At 41.1% G+C, this 18,542-nt stretch overlaps 2 protein-coding genes across 2 annotated transcripts; one reads left to right on the forward strand and one right to left on the reverse strand.

The window, feature by feature from the left end:
* Positions 1–2,367: 2,367 nt before the first annotated feature.
* hgd (homogentisate 1,2-dioxygenase) lies at positions 2,368–10,848 on the forward strand. The gene is made up of 14 exons (XM_041066188.1): positions 2,368–2,541; positions 3,717–3,788; positions 4,734–4,822; positions 4,920–5,025; positions 5,502–5,561; positions 5,646–5,737; positions 5,888–5,922; positions 6,052–6,131; positions 6,445–6,544; positions 7,410–7,534; positions 9,319–9,423; positions 9,591–9,717; positions 10,135–10,316; positions 10,419–10,848. The coding sequence occupies exons 1-14, from the start codon at positions 2,527–2,529 to the stop codon at positions 10,560–10,562; spliced, it is 1,332 nt and encodes a 443-aa protein (XP_040922122.1). The 5' UTR covers positions 2,368–2,526; the 3' UTR covers positions 10,563–10,848.
* Positions 10,849–11,356: 508 nt separating this feature from the next.
* Positions 11,357–13,771, reverse strand: ndufb4 (NADH:ubiquinone oxidoreductase subunit B4). Its single transcript, XM_041066189.1, has 3 exons — positions 13,564–13,771; positions 12,357–12,500; positions 11,357–11,509 (listed from the first exon to the last, which is right to left on the reverse strand). Exons 1-3 carry the CDS (start codon positions 13,738–13,740, stop codon positions 11,447–11,449), a joined length of 384 nt encoding a protein of 127 aa, XP_040922123.1. The 5' UTR covers positions 13,741–13,771; the 3' UTR covers positions 11,357–11,446.
* Between the last annotated feature and the right edge of the window lie 4,771 nt (positions 13,772–18,542).

Consider the following 18,542-nt stretch of genomic DNA (forward strand, 5'->3'; position numbering starts at 1 on the left):
AAAAGGCTCCATTTTATGTTTTGTGTAGGTGCAGCATCTATCTATACTGTACAATGTGGTGTTTTGCTTTGCTTTGTGTCTCAAAGAGTAATATCTGACAGCTGTTTTTCCCCTCCGCTCGAAGACGAACACAGAGAAGACGAAAGAATCTCATTACTGTAGAGAAACAAGAGCAGGAAAGTGTGTAAGCACAGACTAATTAGTTGTTGCTACTTGCTACTGCCTGATTAATTTAATCAGAAGTACACTTGATCTATATATAACTACCAGTATGAATGTAGTGTTTGTGGCAAATTTGGCAGGTACAACGTGACGCTTAGGCTCTGGCAAGAGTATTTTTTAACCGCTATAACTTTTTCCTTTAAGGTTTGACCATTGTTTGAGAATCCCTGAATGAATTTTGGACCTTAGAAATGCTACATATTGTAAAGTACATTGTATGTATGGCATTGCAAAAGCTACAGTGGATGCTGGAAGCCTCAATACTTACTTGTTGAGCTATAATACCATTGTGTTGGTCATGTTAAAGGTCCTGCACACCCATGGTAAGCAGGTGATTTTAATTATTGTGCCTGATGAGACCTCCTCTTAGGACTGCGTGGGCATGCACAAACCTGGTGACCCTTTAAAAGGTCAGAATATAGGATAAGGAGCGAAGGGGTAAGGTAAAGAATAGCACATGTCTTACAGGTGTGTGAAATTGTGGGCACAATCTCCTATGAAAGGCTAAAAATGTCATCACATATCACATCACAGAATAGTCTGTCTGTGTGTGTGTGTTTGAGAGAGAGAGAGAGAGAGATAGAGAGAGAGATTGCCTGTTTATGCATATGGGGATAGACTACTGCCAGGTGAGTGTACCATTTACCATCAACCATTGAGTTCAGCAGGCATCTAATAACAAAGCATTTATGGCCCACTTACGCATGCATAGATATAACCGTCAGTAGGCAACAACAGTCTCCAGTCTCCAGCTATTCCTGCCTCTCTTAAAACACACATCCGGATTGGACCCAAATACTCTAGAATTCTATCATCAGACTCGGGGATGAAATTAAAATCACTCATTTTCTTTCTCCATACAAGAAGCAGATCAATTTCCGGAGACTGGGACGTGATATTTTCCTGCCATTGGGCTTTCTCGTCTCCGGCACAGCACCCTGACTGCCTGTCAGCGGGGGGCCCGGGCCTGACTGCACGCCTCGCCGGAGAACAGTTACTTCTGCCGCGGCGAGTTTATTTGCGCCTCGCTATGAGAATTGCCATCATTTACCCTTCCCCAACACCTCCCAAAAAGAAAGAAATAGACAAGAGGGGAAGCGAGGCAAGAATGAGAAAGGCGAAATTGATTCTTTTTGATACATGCTGCATGGGGGACATTAGGTACCCATCGTTTGACCATCTATTTCAAGAAATGAACAGAATAAATTTTGCTTAAAGTAATGTATGGGCCTTCTGGAGGCCTTTTTTTTTTTTTTTTTGCTGTTGTTCATATCAAGAATGAATTGCTCACTGCAGTATGCAGAGGGTCTCCCGTGCATTATTCTGGTTTTAAGAGAAGTCAATTAACAATGCAGCTGTGCATCAACGGTAACTCACTTTAAATAAAACAGTGAGACAGCGTGTGTTAAGCGTGGCAGGATTAGGGGCGACCTGATGGACATTCAGTCCAGAGAGATGATGTCCCCAGAATTTAGGCTGGTGTGGACATTCGACTTTGCAATATAAATACTCCTGTAATAGAAAAATAAATTAATAAATAAATGTAGGCTACAGCAAGTTTGGGGGATTATATATTCTATTGAATAGACTTTTTTTTGCCTAGATGTTTGTTTTTGCAGGACGTGAGTATGTGCATGACACAATTGTTTGCACAAGCTGTCCCATATGAGGTCACCACCAGTCGACTGTGATGACTGTCTCTATAGACTGTATAACACACTAATATTGTTTCTGTTACCATAATTTATGCTAATTTTTCTCCGACTTCATTATAAACCACATATCCCTATAATACTTCTGTGATTAGCTATAATGAGTTGATGATAGTCTAGCATCCAGTATAGTTTTTGTTTATTTATTTCAGGATTACAGTTGTTTGCAGCCAGAGAAACCATTGCCTATGAGATTCCTGTCTTTGCGTTACATATTGAACGTGTCCTATTTGTTACCTGTGTGTTGCGTTTCAAAAACTTTTTTTTTTAATTGCAGGCTTGGTGCTTGTTTGTCTTGGAAGGGGCACTGGTCCTTGTTTGCGCACATTTTGCGCCATCCAATCCGTCCTTAACCCCTTTGCTAGAAACCCCGCTGCTGCGTCACGGAGCCTGTCAATGCTTAATTAAAACCATATTGAGAAAGAGTATAAATCCAACCCCTCTTTTCACTCAGTTCATACCGGCATGCACGCTTGCTGCAGCGGACTTTGGTCGAGGGGAATGCGTTAAGAGTCTGACGAGAGCTGCAAATAAATTTGCAAACGCTAAAACGCTTTAAACAGCTGTCAGGGAAGTTTTCGCAGACACCACAATGGCTGGACTCAAGGTAAAGAGAACTTTATTTTATTTTCAAAACTACTTCTAGTATTGGAAATGCTTACCCTCTGACAAACCTAAAAAGTTTCAGAATAATCTGAGAGGCGTTAACATGCAAACATGCTGTAGTTCCACATTATGTGGAAAATAAAGGAAAAGCTGTACTTCATCTTTTGATGCATATCTTGCAGGAGAAGTGCGAAATTAAACCTTGTATGAGCCATTACGACTATAACAGAAACAGACCTGCTGACTGAAAGGGAGGCGTTCCCTCCAACCAATCAGAGTGCGGCATTCAGAAGCTGCCCAGATGTGGTTCGAGATGCCTCAACAGCAGCACAAACATATTTCAAAGGGAAACTTTCTTTTCAACAGAACAAACTTGAAATAGTTTTCAAAAATATCAAATTCTCATGTGTTCTAACCATTACACCTTGGTTTCACACCTCCAAACCACTTACTATTTGTATTAAGATCTAAAAGCTATAACACTGGGATCAAGTGGAATTGTTTCAATGCTTTGGAAAAAGTTTTCTCTCAAGATAATGATGCAAGATCCATGTAATGTAAAAGTTGTGCTGAACTTTGTGTCTTTTTGTGCTACTACAAATCAAAATCAAAGTGCAAGTTGAACAAAGTTTCCTACTTTGCAAAACACTCTGGATGCATGGGGTTTGAGGGACTTTAGACACATGAATGCGCACATATGGAAACCATCCATGCCTCTGAGTGGGCTTTCCGCAGACTAACAGTGACTCAGCGCGAATTCTTTACCTTGTGCCAAGTTCATGTTTTGCAACAGCAGGGAAGACACTGGGCGCTGGTGATCAGTGCCATCAAAGGAGGATAGTGGAATAATAATCTTATCGTAATTAAAGTATTTAAATGTACTGTGGAGGATGTTAGTGTAATTAGTCTGTTTCTGTAACACAATAACACAAAAATAATGGATGACTGCAAGGGGGGAAATTTGGCATAACTGCAGTTTGTTTTATCATAGATCTAATGTGAATCAATATGACAACAATTAACAAAAAGACAAGCCTTAATGACAAGCCTTCAAATTTAATTATTACCAGCATGAACACATTTATCCTGCATTACAATGAAGCTGCATGGTGTATGTTTTATTTTTCACTTTAACTTGGCTTGAGTGTTAAATGTTTGTCTATCCGTCTGTTTCAGTACATGAGCGGTTTTGGGAATGAGTTCTCCTCTGAAGACCCTCGCTGTCCCGGATCATTACCTGAAGGACAGGTAGCTGACACACACAAACACACAACCAGGGCTCATTTTAGCATTAACTCAATCATTTATTCATTGATTTTGTGCTTAAGTGATTTTTCATGAATACTTGATGTGACACCATGGGAGTTAGGAGGGGTGACACCAACCAAAAGCTGGTGTGACTCCTCCATTTTCTCCAGGAAAATAGAAAAATCTGATCCAAAGAAGCATGTTATCCCATTTATTGACACATTCATCATCATTTGACTGAATGAACACCTTTATGTATGCAAGTGCAAAAGAAAACACTAGATGATTACACAAGTCAAAATGTAGAGATGCTCTGTTTAGGACTTCCTTGTGCCTGTATTGTGATTAGTTGAAAAAAAAGAAAAGCAAAGCCTCTCTGAAATTTATTTGTATTTTTAACGCTGTCCTTGCACTATACATAATACTAAGGATATAACATTAACATCTTGATTGAACACACCATATTAAGGTGTGTTCAGACCTTGAGGATAATCTTGAGGCTGATAGGCCAATAAGTTTTCGCTCAAGTTGAAGGTCTTCAGACTTCTGGTGGACCTACAGGTTCACTGAATTTTCCACAATCCCTCTCCCTTTTTGTTCTTTCAGTTTAAATTATAGAAGTAGTGTCATGCAACTCTGGACGCCCACAAAGGACGGCGAGAAGTGTTCAAGTTCAGTTGTACGTACTAGCGTTAGCTGCCTTCCCCAGCTAGCGCAGACATTAGCACAGCTGGCTTTCTGGTACGAGGCAGCAGTAGTGGTCATTTTGGTCATGGTTGATAGCGGAAACAAACGTTGCTAAGGTGTGTGGTATGGATGGATGCAAACCTCTCCTTTCCGAAATGAGCACTCCCATTGACTGATATGTGTGAGTATTTGGATTGAGAAATACACCACGTGAGGCAAAAATTTGCTTGGTCTGAGCATACCTTTATGTTTCTACAGAACAGTCCTCAGGTCTGTCCCTATGGCCTCTATGCCGAGCAGCTCTCCGGCTCTGCTTTCACCTGCCCACGACCAAGCAATAAGAGGAGGTATCCATCTCTCTCTGGCACGTAAATCAGCACATACAGATCAAATGCATCTTAGACATGATGAATAACTTAAGACGGTTCCTTTTTCTTTGTCCAGCTGGTTGTACCGCATCCTCCCGTCGGTCAAGCACAAGCCTTTTACTGCAGTGCCATGTGGGAATCTAACAGAGAACTGGAATGAAGTGGAGCCTGATCCAAACCAGGTATATTGAGGGGGAATACGAAAAGTTCCAGCTCATTTAGTCCTCATTTGAATTCACTGCTTGGCTTAGTTTTCAAGGATTTAAAAAAGGTAGATTAATTAGTGAGTTTTGTAGATAGATTTTGTTATTAGTGGTGTGGTTTGATAACCGGATTATCAGTGCTGGTAACTTAAAAGTAAATGAGCCACATAACTTTCATCACATTACTCACTACTAATATGCATGGTGCCATCTTTTTCTCATTTAGCCCCGCTCAGTTCAAACCAGTTAGAGAAGCAGAAAAAAAGTACAAAAATCTCTCATATGAAATACCCCCCAAAAAGTTTTAACTTTGTTAGAAAATTGTATTCATGTAGGATCATCGCTCAGTGTAAGACCTTTAATACTTTTCTGCACCGTTGCCTTTGAGATGAATTCCTTGAAATCTGCTGTATTTAATGAATACGTTGATTTTGACTCTGAGGCTTCTCCCACAGCTGCGATGGATGCCGTTTACCATTCCGAAACCTACAGAGAAGAAAGTGGACTTTGTGGCTGTAAGTTTAACTCTTTTTTCCCCCTCACATTATTGTTTAATTAAAGATTGCTTGATTGGGATTGTTGCTATCTGTATCTTGCAGGGTCTGCACACTGTCTGTGGTGCTGGAGATGCCAGATCTCGCAATGGTATTGGCATCCACGTGTACACCTGCAACACTTCCATGGTTGACAGGTGAGTATGTATTTGTGTGCAAATATAGCCCATCATGTTACAAACAGGTGTATTTCCACGTATCAGCTGCAGGCCAAAAAAAAAAAAAAATCTTTGGTTACGCTTTGACAATCATTTCTGAACTCTTCAATTTTTTTTTTCCTGTTCCAGGTGCTTCAACAACTCAGATGGAGACTTTCTGATTGGTGAGGAAAAGGGCTGTTGATGTTTTCACTGTCGTATATCACAAGAGCAATGATAGCTCAATCCTATGTCCTTCGTTTCTCTGAGATTTTCTTTTCTCTGCCACTCTCTTTGTCTGTTTTTCTGTCTAGTCCCCCAGCAGGGTGAGATCTTGATCACTACAGAGTTTGGGAAGATGATGGTTGAGCCGAACGAGATCTGTGTCATCCAGGTGAGTGTATGTTTTTCATTTCCCCAGTTTTCATAGAAATCTACCATTGTGTCTACCCTCACATCCCACTTTCCATATTTAGAAAGACATAGTTTGGCACTTTTCCAAAGTGACCTTAAAAATAAATAACAGTGGAGAGAGCTTTGAGCTACAGAAAGCCTGACCACCAGGATTTGCGAATGCAGCACACATGTTTTTTCCAAACACATTAGTCCATGAACCCATAAGCCCCCTCAGCATCGGTGCCTCCCATATTTGATACATAACAGCGCTAAATTTCCTCTCACCGCCATTTCTCATGTGTTTTCTCCAGCAAGGGATGCGCTTCAGTGTGGATGTATTTGGAGAAACCAGAGGCTATGTACTGGAGGTGTATGGAGCCCACTTTGAACTCCCTGACCTGGGACCCATAGGTGTGTGTTTGAATGATGTTTGTGAGTGTAGATGTGTGTAGTCTATGTTCATCTGTCCTTGAAATCTACATGCCAAACTTGATATATTTGTTTCTTGCAATGTCCTATTGCTGTCTGAATTGTCACACCTTTCTTGTTGGTCTGTTGATCCACTACTTTAGTCAAAGCTAAAATATGTCAACAACTATTGGATTGATTGTCCTTGGAATTTGCGAAACACATTCATGTTCCTCTCAGAATGAATAATAATCACTTCACCAACTTATTTAGCTCCATCATCAAGTCAAAAATTTAATTTGTCCAAAGCTTTTGTTTAAGATCAAATAGTTGCAAAGCTAATGACCATCAGCCTTAACTGTACTTTGCTAATTAGCCAATGTTGGCATGCTAATTTGCTAAACTAGTGTGTAAATGAAACTGGTGAACATGGTGATGCTTATATACCTGTAAGCATATTAACATGCCCACACCTAAATATACCCTGACTGTGGGCTGAAATGGAAATCACTCCCTCATTCACCATCCCCTATACAATAGACCATCAATAATTTACTCAATAGACAGGAGTGAATTGAGCTTTTGGACACTTACTAATCATCATCATTTAGTGTCATCACTGTTGCACCATTTTCGCATCTATACAATGTGGCTTATTGCAGTGTGGGCTTGTTAGACAGTGTACATGCCAGGGAATCTTTTTCGATCCATATAGTGCCTAAATTTCAAGTTAGAGTTCAGACTTAAAATGAAATGGTGGACAGTGCAGCAGAATAGGCAGTGATTTTGGACACACCCTTAGTCTTGTTAATAAAGATGTAGTTTTTTGGGGGGTTCACGTGTGTGTGATTATGCGCATGTTTTGCAGGAGCCAATGGTCTGGCCAACCCAAGAGATTTCTTGTGCCCCGTTGCCTGGTACGAGGATCGCAAAGTGGCCACAGGTTATACTGTGATCAACAAATACCAAGGGAAGCTCTTCGCCTGCCAACAGGTGTTTTTCTTTTTTTGATTTTAGTTTGTGTGTGTCAGTACACTCACACAGGTACACAGACACTGTACGACAGGGCCCCACATATGGCATACTTGCCCTATTACCCTATTTAGGTTTGTGTTCGCCTCAGTAAACGCCATCGAACCGCAACAATGCCTAACAGGAAACCGTCCAAGTGAAGCATATGATCCATTAGCCGTTCCTGCCGATTGAATTGCCATCCCTGATGATTTAATATCAAAGCGTTAGCTGTTATCCATTCAGCAGGTTTCCGCCTCGACTCCCTTATGAGTCTTAATCACTCATAATTAGTTAAGGCATTCTGGAGTTACAGACAGCGTACCCGTGAAGCTTTGCTTTGCAGGAAAAACCTTTCACAAGTTAAGCATTAATTTCACCATATTTCACTCGGGGGAATGATCTCCTCCCCCTCCAGAAATGTCCTGTTAGGCGCATAATTGGATCGACACATAATGTCTGACAGAAGCTTTTTTACCAAGACAGGGAGGAGGTAGGAGGAGAGGTTTGTCAGGGGCGGGGGTTGGGGGGGTTGTAACCGTGGAAACCATGTCAAACCACACTGTTATTATTCATCGTAGGAAGTACACAAGGGTGAGATACTGTCTTTTTTGTAGCAAAACAAACACTTTTCATCTCTCTCGCTCCCTCTACTTGGGCATCTGTCCCCCCTGTTATGTGCTAGAGGTTAGAGGTGGTAAGCTGCAGGCTGCACCTGACATGCTTTTCCTGGTGTCCACCCTTCCCCGAGCATGGAGGGTGATGCTACGGGGGTAAGAAAATAAGGTGGGGGACCCGAGCTTCATCTCAGGGAAGATGCTGCTGCTGCTCCCGTCTGGTCCTGCTGTTTTGTTCTCCTGCAGAGCGCTGAAATTGCTCAAATTAACTTATTATTTGCTTGACTGGGCCAATATGTTTGTGTTTTGTGTGGATGTGTGTGCAAGTGCTTGCTCTCCTCCATTTTTTCCCCCCTTCATTTTAATCGAATCTAGTGGAGTTACGGCAGATGAATGTCCAAAAAAATTACCCGCACCAGGTTCCCCAAAGGACTTTTTGTATGGCAACTACTGTAAATTGAGTGTGTAAAGTTGAATCTGGTTTTAGTGTTATTAGTTATGTGTGTGATTATACTTATGTCTTAAGACTTAAGTCTATGAATGAATATATGTGTGAGGGTTTTTTTGTTAGTGTGTATGAGCTGTTCGTGTGTACATGAGTGTGTGTGTGTGTGTGTGTGTGTGTAAGGAGCATGGAGGTCACTCAGGAGGCAGCTTGAGTTGTAATGAACTATATTGATTTTAGAGCTCCTGTTGAATGTCTTTTTCGCAGTGACATTATCAGAACAGAGAAACTATATAAAATTGCTGTGGTTTTAACAATCAAGATAAAGAAATATCTCTGCACCCACTGTTACTGCTGCTCCCCCCCATAAATGCGCCGCTGCGAGCGTCAAAATGCTCAAAGTTTGGGAAAGTTTGATTGTGAAGCCAATTACCCCATAATACCTGGAGCCTCGTATCACAAAGAACAGGGGGAATGAAAGAGAAGAAAGGATGAAAGAAGCACACCCTCTTTCACAATCAACCCTTTTCATTATGACCATTTTTTTTCTCTTTATGTCAAGAAGTACTCTCTCTGGGAATTTAAGATTACAAAGACATTATTCATTGTTCCTTTTTCCCTGTGAAAAGCTCAATTTAAAGTCTTTTGTGTTTGTTGCTTGGGTAGACTCGTCTTATTTGTTTTGTTCTGTGCTCTGCACGTAGGATTTTTCACCGTTCAATGTGGTTGCCTGGCATGGGAACTACACACCTTATAAATACAACCTGAAGAACTTCATGGTTATCAACTGTGTGGCATTCGACCATGCGGTAAGAGTGATGTTTAAGGACACAGACACACTCAAAGTGCTTTTTTTAATATGCATAATTCATATTATATTCATTTTTTGCTTTTTGTGCTGTTGAAGCGAATTGCCTCCAGCCCATAAACATACCCTCAAACATCACATATTGTTCTTTTTATAATCTTCCTAAAGGATCCATCTATCTTTACTGTGCTGACTGCCAAATCCACAAGACCGGGTGTGGCCATTGCTGACTTCGTCATCTTCCCCCCACGGTGGGGTGTGGCTGACCACACCTTCCGTCCACCGTACTATCACCGTAAGACCACAGAAACACACGCCTTGCCTCAGTTCTTAAGATTTATTTTTCAAGGGAGGAGAATATAAAAGCTTATAAAAACAGAAACAATACATTTTTAGAGCTAGGTTGTTAATATGTGACAGAATTTGAATTCTAATTCTCTAATTCTGGCTAGTAAGGCCAATTTTTAATGAAATTAATCAGCCACGAGCTTACATGTCTATTTACTCAACCAGTGTCAAGATGGTCGGTGATAACTATCCTCCCTCTGTATGACTCTTTTCAACTGAGGCCCCACCACAGTACCTTTTGTCTGTTTTTTACCACAGATCTATAAGGCCATCTAGTGGAAATCAGGGTTACAGCTTGCTCTTTGTACATCAAATTGTACCCAGTGCAGCGCTGTGTTACAGCTTCTCCTGCTTGTGACTTTAGGCAACTGCATGAGCGAATTCATGGGTCTGATCAAAGGCCACTATGAGGCCAAAGAGGAGGGTTTCCAGCCGGGAGGGGCCAGCCTCCACAGCATGATGACCCCACACGGTCCGGATGCTGACTGCTTCGAGAAGAACAGCACCGCTGAGCTAAAACCTGAGAGGGTGGCTGAGGGCACCATGGTAAAAAAAAAAAAAAATGGAATAATAATACATGAAAAAATATATTAAGTTTCATAAGAGAGAGGGAGGTTACATCTGTCTTGTCTCTTTTTCTTCCTTCAGGCTTTTATGTTTGAGTCATCCTTCAGTATGGCAGTGACCAAGTGGGGTCTACAGACATGTCAGAGGCTTGACAAGAGCTACTACCAATGCTGGGAACCTCTCCGCAGCCACTTTAACCCCAACTGGAAGCCCAGCAAAAAGTAGTAAGGAAAGAAAGGTGACTCAGAAGGAATTTTTACCAAATACAGTTGTTATATGAAAATAAAAATCCTAGTTTTGCCTTTCTTATATGTAACTACCAGCAATCCATTTTTGGGGGGCATTTTCAGTTTTCTTCTTCTTACAAATAAAACGACATACTTGTGAAAAATAAATGGCAACACTTTTCAGTTCAAACAATCATAAGTTTTGCTGATACAGTGGTATTGGCTAATGTTAACAAACCTATAGCTATACTGAGTACACCCCTGAGCAATATCAATAAAATTAGTCAAAGCTGTCTTTTTTTTTTTTACAGCAGTTGTATTATTTTTGATGTTGACGTGTTGTCATTTGTAGCCACAATGCTTGTTGTTGAGCACAACAACACACCTACTCTTGCTTTAAATTTTGACCTCATCTTGCACTTGTAGATGTGAATATGATATAAAAAATTAAGACAATTTTTTCAGTAATGCAGTCTTCTGCCCCTATAAAATAAAACACTGATATTCCATTTGCTTACACGTACAATAATGTTTAATAGGAACATTTTAAGAAACTATAGAGAACATATCTAAAGGAACTTCACTGATCACCGATGATGCACACAAAGATTTCTTTACTTTCCCTGTGCACATTTTCCATTGATTTGAAAAGGATGTTAGCTTAAGATCCTACTATCAACATCAATCTTGTCACTGTCTGCTGGCTAATATGCTGCTCTAATACTTGAGTGTGCATTGCCCTGGTCTGTAGACACATAATTTGTGCACACAGCAATCAAAGCCACACAACTGTTTTTGACAATATAATTTTATTTGTTTAATAATAATTATACGCACAAACATCATCACTAGAACATACAGGAGGTCTTTATACATCTGAGCTCATGATGACAAACTGAACTTGCGCTCGAGGGTTCCAGCCTTAATCTGCTCCTCCTTCCTATCCTGTTTAAACAAACGACAAACAGATGATGGGTTAGTACAGTTTCCATAGCAACAGAGTCATATCATCCTCACCCTCTTCACCTTCGGGACATTTTCTCAACCGCATGTTTCATGAGTGAGCGTTTTATGATTTTCAAGCAGCCCCCCCCCTCCCCTTACTCCCAGCAGAAAGAGAAGGAGACGAACATGATCGCCCCAGCACTGTGACAATTGCACCAAATTCTCTCTGGAATTTCTATTGGCGGGGATTTAGAGGGTGAATCTCCATGACAATGGGGAGGAAAATGAAAGCAGGCAGAATTTCAAATGAAGCACTTATTTCTAATGTGAATGGAAGTGTGACAAAAAAGAAAACTGAGATCAACTGTGCACCTACAAGGAAATAATGAATCCCAATCCACACCTAAAAAGCTTTTCAGATGTCTTTGACGCCATTTATGACCAAGTATCACATTTTAGGATTATTTCAGACAAAAATAATCTTGTAAATGGTATTATCAGCCGATTACATTAGCTAATAAAACTGGTATTAGTGCTGCAACATGATAAAATTACCTCACGTGTTCTCATACCAATACTATGCTGTTCACTGCATTATAATTAGAAAAATCACTGATTACTTGACCACAGGTTTGCCACTGAGTATTGTCAATATAACAGCAGATAAAGTGGGGTCCAAAAGTCTGACACCACTTTCTGACTTCATACATTTATGTAAGTTTGGTTCTGGATCCAGACATTAACATTTGCCACTGTATATGTAGTACGCAGCAAAAAATTGTAGTTATTAAATTGCAGGTAAGTCATGTCATTTATCAAGCACAGTTCATTAAATCTTGTCTCATACCCTGTCTGTCTTGAAGACGTAGTAGAGGACAAAGAGAGGCACAACTCCAAACATAGCACCCATCAGAGATGTCTTGAATGTGGGCTTGAAGTGTACGTAGGGGTTGGCCCGTGCATACACCCAGCGTGTCAGAGCAGGGTCTTCCTGTATAGACAAAGGCATACAATTAAATTTGAATGATCTCCCTGTGTAAATCGATTCTTTGCAGTGGAAAAAAGATGAGAGAAACAATTGCTCACACCATATTACTGAAGCACAGACAAAATAAAAGACAGCATGTTATGATAATACAAAACTGTCAGGATCTCTTACTGTGCTGACTACGGATAAATTAACTGTGACAAATCCAAATTTCTGCTGTGAGAAAAGTTTATGTACAGACATGCAACAATATAGAGTAGACAGAGGCAGAATTACACTATGGAGAAAGAAAATGACAACATTAACTATATCAAGAACATAGTATTGCAAAATATTAAGAGTAACAAGTTGATTATTTCAGACAAACTGTAACAGAGTTTACTAATAGAGGCAGCTAGGGATTTATCACTCTGAAATAGGGTAAATTAACTTGCAGAGTTTGAAGATGTGAGTATGCACCAAATATCAACACTGCTAAACTGTAGCTATTAAAATTGATGGTGCCTTTTCTCTTACAGAGTATGATTAGTATGCTAAGTAACATTGCAGCACTTAGCTAAAATGCCAAGATATAAACTGTTCTACATAATGTAGCACTGACTGTCACGGAAATTGACAAGCTTCAAATAAGAAGTCCAGTTTCCTTCAATCAGCCCTTAAGATACGATGACCTGGATGAATGAGAACCTACACAGACATGTCACGGAAAGGTAACTGGCATTTTAAATATACTGTGTATTGCAGATGAGCATATTATAACAATACTCTCAGCACACACATATTTAGGAGAAAATACTAAGCTTGAATGAAATCTGACAGTGTTAGCATGTGCCAATGTTAGCCATTAGCATGATTCACAAGCCTTAGTAAAAAAGTAAGATTGCTGTGGATGTCATTACTGATATATAGCCTCGCACATGGATTCAGAAATGCAGAAAAATAAGTATGGACTTCGACCTGTAGGGATTTTCGTTTGTTCTATTGCTGTGTGCCCCTGACATGCCAGCGTTAGCATCTCAGAAAGTAGTCTGAGCCTTTTTCAAGGGTGACATTGCTTGCCACTTACAACGAGCTCTTTTCTGTGCGGGTTATTCAGCTGCATCTGATACTGCCTCTTCAGATTTGCTCGTACTGCCGCTCTGTCTTCTTCGGCACGTCTCTGCTCCGGCGAAAGGTTGAAATATTCATTTGGATCCAATGTTTTTGGCCGAGTGGCCAAGGGCGCCTCTCGGTAGTCCGCCATGATTGTTTGATGACGGGAGGAATGCTGGGGCAAACGCGAATTAGTGAACTCTCGCGTTGAACGTCGATTCGTCACCATAGTAACCGTAGACGCTTTCTCGCTGGGTGTGTTAAATGAAACAATGAGCGCAACTAACAAAAATCAAGAAAAAGAGGACGTGACTGTTCCCAGTGATAGTGATGATGACTTCAAATATGAAGAAGTGTCTCTACAAGACGACTGGAGTTTAACAGAAGGGGAGGAAGACTTGGAAGCGACGTTGAAAGCCATCCAAAACCGGGCAGAGGTCAAGGCTCCCAACGCAAAGAGCAACGCACACCAACGTGAAGTCGTGGACGACTTTTTACGCAACTTTCTCTTCCAAAGGGGCATGACAAAAACACTTGACTGTTTTCAGACCGAGTGGACCGAGATGGTGCAGAAAGGGCTGGTAGATGCAGAGCGGGTCGGTGCGGTACCGGACGTCTACACCGACAACCAGCGTATGGAGAACGAGCTGAAAAACGCTCAGCGGCAGAGGGAGGAGTACAGACTGGCGGCCTCCGCTGCGGCCGAGACTCTAGTGAGAGTTCAGAAAGCCAGAGACTTCCACCGGCTGCAGCATAAGCGTGTTGTCCAGGAGAAAAACAGGCTGATCGAGGAGATGAGAAAACTCAAGGTTCAGTGTAACAGCTACGAGCCTGCGGTAAAGCGGATGAGTGAAAAATACCAAGCAGTTTTAAAGCAAACCGTGTTGGTGACTCTGGAGAGGGACAAGGCCTTAGGACAGGCGGACTTTCAGTCAGCCCAGCACAACATCAGCTTCTGTGGGGACGCAGAAGAAGAGATGAACAAGAAAGGAGAGCCAAGTGTCAAAGAGACAACTCACTCAGGGACCCATCCCAGGTCTCCTACAACTTCAGATCCTCCAAGAAGTCAAACTAGGATGCAGCCAGTAAAGGCAAATGTTTGTTGAAATAAATATTAGGCCTCACATCACTTGTAGAATTATTGCATTTCGTTTCTGATTCAGGGGGAGGGAAGTGTTATTTATACTTTTACTGACAATAAAAGATATTGCACATTATGCAGATGATATTAAATGCTATGTATATTTTATTTCATTCCCCAAACCCACTTGGATACTGACAAATAGATCAAACCCACTGTATTACATGACCTAACTTTTATTCTTATTCCTCCAGACAAGGCATTCAGTACATCAGCTACAAGCAGAGCCAGAGGTGGATTCCCTCAGTAAAGTGTTAACGTTTTTTGGGCAAATTACCAAAGGAAGATATTAAGTTTGTATTAAATTTGCTGTTAACTTTTCTCGGGTTCTCTGTATTAAATTTGCATACTTAAATTTACATAGATCGGTTTAGAACTAGTTAAATTAAGTAAATTGTGGTAGCTTGGTAATTCCATTCATTGTGTAGTTGTGGGGCCTTCAGAGTGAACAATACCTGACTCCTGAGGATATCAAGGGCTGATTTATGTCTGGTGTTTGTGAATATGAACCCAGTAATCAGTCAAGGTCCTGTGCACTGAACTGCAGTCAATCTGTTTCAGGTCTTTTCTTCTTCTGATCTCGAGTCCAATCAAGATGAAAGAGAAAAGTGTACTTAATTAATCAACCTGTCATTGCTTTGTTGTTGAAGTTCAGACATGTTGCATTGTAGAATGTAACCACAAGAGGGCAGTCTCTAGCAAGCTTTGGTTTTCATTAGCCCTGAGTGGATATCAGGTAACTGCAACCCCAAAGGATTAGAAACAGCAGGAAAAGAGGAATCTGCTGAGCTGCACTCAAAGATAAACCAGTCAAGAGTATTTATTTTTCCACTGACAACCACAACAGTGTCACCACTGCCAGGATGAGTTGTGTTTGGATATAGTCACTAAAGAGGATATATATATATATATATATATATGTAGGTGGCAATATTATAAACTTAAGCACCGTGATATTCCCCCTGCAGATGGTCTAAAACGAGAAATTTTGGTATTGGCACAGCACATAGGAACACAACGATGTTTTCCTACGTTCTAGAACAGATATTTCATTTATCTGGTTGTTGTACATTTTGTTCCACCAGGGTCAATTGGCAGAATTCAAGGAAGGCTGAGCTGTCATATAGCCTGTTCACAGATATCTCAGCGGCATCACAACTGGATTATGCGGTACATAGCTATTCCTTCCCACACAGAAGTTGTCTTTCTCTCTCTCTCTCCTTGCTCTTCATACTTGAGTGGTCGAGTAGTACAAAGATGCTGAGAGGGCTCTTTGATCCAGAGAGGGGCCCGGGCGTAGCTACAGTACGTGTGACCAAATGATTTATTGTCCTCTCAGGACCTCTAAAGAGCCACCCGCTCTGCAGTTTTGAAACATCCATTTATGACTTCAAAATTCAATGTGAGACCACATTCTGGGGCCAACAAGCCTCAAATGAAATATTAATATGTTTCTGCCCAGACTGGCACCCACTAGACCTCATGGACTTGGAGTTGAACTCTGGGGGAGTTTACAAGCTGTGGGTACAATAGCCACAAAAAGGTTTTTTTCCCCCTCCCCATTTTTTTTCTTATAGCCTGCGTTCTTCACTGTCAACTCCTGCTTCCACACCCCTTCATGTCTATCCCTCAGAACATTTGGTATTTTATTCTTTATCGTACATCAGTGACGCTGGCTGGCGTTTATTTTGATGCACTTACTGTGCAAAGCCTCATACAGATAACAGGAAGATAAGGGTGCGCTAAAGATATGGAGGCAGTTACATGCTGGGTGATAAAGAAGAAATGAAAAGGCATAGAGGATTTCTTTCAGCAGTCTCTGCTACCTTTGCTAGACTTAATCATTCCCAGTAATCAGAAGTCATTTTGTGCTGTTTTGGTCTTTTAAAAGGGACGTCTACATGCAAGTCTGGTTGGGAAATTCGAAACAGGTTTCTTTTCCAACCACAAGCTAAAAGCTTTTTTTTTCCTTATTCCTCATCAAAGGTCCCAGAGGTGGTTTGTAGACATAGAGACAATGATCTAATGTGTTGTGATGTTCTTTTTTACTTATTCATAATATTTCCTGGCACAGAGGTTCCATTACTCTGTTGCCCTTGAGGAATGTAACGGAGGAATGTAATGTTCCTTTCTACCCCTGTTTTCATCTGCAGAACATAATTGGGCCAGTTTAGTGCCTTTGTAATTTTCACAAACGGTTACAGAGTCAATGAGGTGGTGGCTGGAGGGCGGCCTGTTATTTCCAGCCAACATTTTGCACCACCCAAGCCCATAATACCCCTTTTTCCAGCCTTGCTCATCCCTCCCTACTGAGTCTTCAGGTCTGAGGGGACATGGTTGTCATGGCCTTTGTGAGAAGTTTTCAACTTTGAGGCTCCATCTTGAATGCCTCAGACTGATTGGAATTCCTCCCTTGTCTGCCCGACTCCCTGCGCTGCCTTTCCGGCTCCTCTCTCCGCTGACAGCCCTGTCCACTTCACATCCTGCAACGACCTTTGTGTCATTCCAAAGACAAAGGGGAATGAGAGGGAGAAAACTCACGTTCCAACCCATTTAGTTCAGACTCACCCAAAACCTGCCTTGCATCCATTCATATTTTTTTCCCTCTCTGCTCCTTTCTCTTAAGCCCTTGCCCTGGTTATGTAAATTAATTACAGCAGGCCTTGAATTCTGCCTGATCAGAGATTGCTTTAGCATAGCTGCCAGCAGTCTTGATTCTTTGACTCCTTATTCCCAGAGATGTATTTTTTTTTAGAGATGCTTCTCTCTCAGTTCATCATCAGTTCTCTCTGCCATCCCATTCTAATCTATATCTGTGAAATTGATTCACCCTGTCTTCAAGTATTCCCTTCTTAATAAATCAGCTTCTCTGGACCTAAACAGTGGGCAGCGGGTCAAACTCAGCAATATTTTCTGCTTTAATGTAGTGAGCAGAGAAGAGATTGGCCCGTGGCAGTGACTCAGCAGGCATCCATCATCTTCAGGGAGAGCTACACAGATGAATTGCCCGGAGAGGAAATTGACAAAATCTTGCATTTTTCTTTCAGTTCTGCTCATCTCAGCGTTTGGCTTTTATGTCAAATTTCAAAATATCTGTGGCAAAATTCCCTCCAAGCCGAGAAGAATTTATTGCCCGTGAATTACTGATGATGAAGGATGTACCCCTGATCCTGGGACTGTCAAGACTAAAGCAGCCAACATGCTGCTGTTGGCATGTGGAGACCTTGTGAAACCCATCTGCGTAAAACTGTGATTTAGATGCTTCTACTGATTTTCTTTTGAGAAACCTACATGAGCTTAAAAATGCATGGTGGTCAGCCAACACTGTTCTCAGTTTGTGAGATTTTATGATTAAGGATCATTAATTTCCTCTTTGGTCCCAAACACCTGGGGGGCCCCAAAATCCCCATGTTCACAACATATCAGCTAAGCTAAGCTAATCTAATTGCAACTTGGCTCCAGCTTCCTAATTAACATACAGGCATGGTATAAGTTTTCCCATCTTACCCTGTATTTCCTAACATAGTAAACTATTCCTTTAAACCAACACAACCATTTCTCTGTTTCAGACATTTTATGGTGATGACTAATTTGTATCCATTGGAAACAATAAGAAGCATCATAGCAGTCTATGATATACTGGTAATTAGTAGCCTGCTAGCTATTACGTACACTGCATGACTGTAGCATCAACAACATTTTGTATTAACTGTAGGTTATGGATGTCATTAGAGACTGTGTCTACAAAGTTTGATCTAAATTAGATTTCAGCAGTGTCAGAAACATTTGTTTGTTTTAGTGACAAAATGAAG

The sequence above is a fragment of the Toxotes jaculatrix genome, chromosome 20 (assembly GCF_017976425.1).
Source record: "Toxotes jaculatrix isolate fToxJac2 chromosome 20, fToxJac2.pri, whole genome shotgun sequence".
Lineage (NCBI taxonomy): Eukaryota > Metazoa > Chordata > Actinopteri > Toxotidae > Toxotes > Toxotes jaculatrix.

Coding starts and splice junctions, on each gene's coding strand:
- hgd (XM_041066188.1), top strand. Junction 6,132..6,444: donor ACGAGATCTGTGTCATCCAG/GTGAGTGTATGT, acceptor TGTTTTCTCCAG/CAAGGGATGCGCTTCAGTGT. Junction 6,545..7,409: donor CCCTGACCTGGGACCCATAG/GTGTGTGTTTGA, acceptor CATGTTTTGCAG/GAGCCAATGGTCTGGCCAAC.
- ndufb4 (XM_041066189.1), bottom strand. CDS start 13,740: ATGGCGGACTACCGAGAGGCGCCCTTGGCCACTCGGCCAAAAACATTG. Junction 12,501..13,563: donor CGCACAGAAAAGAGCTCGTT/GTAAGTGGCAAG, acceptor TTGTCTATACAG/GAAGACCCTGCTCTGACACG. Junction 11,510..12,356: donor ACGTCTTCAAGACAGACAGG/GTATGAGACAAG, acceptor TTGTTTAAACAG/GATAGGAAGGAGGAGCAGAT.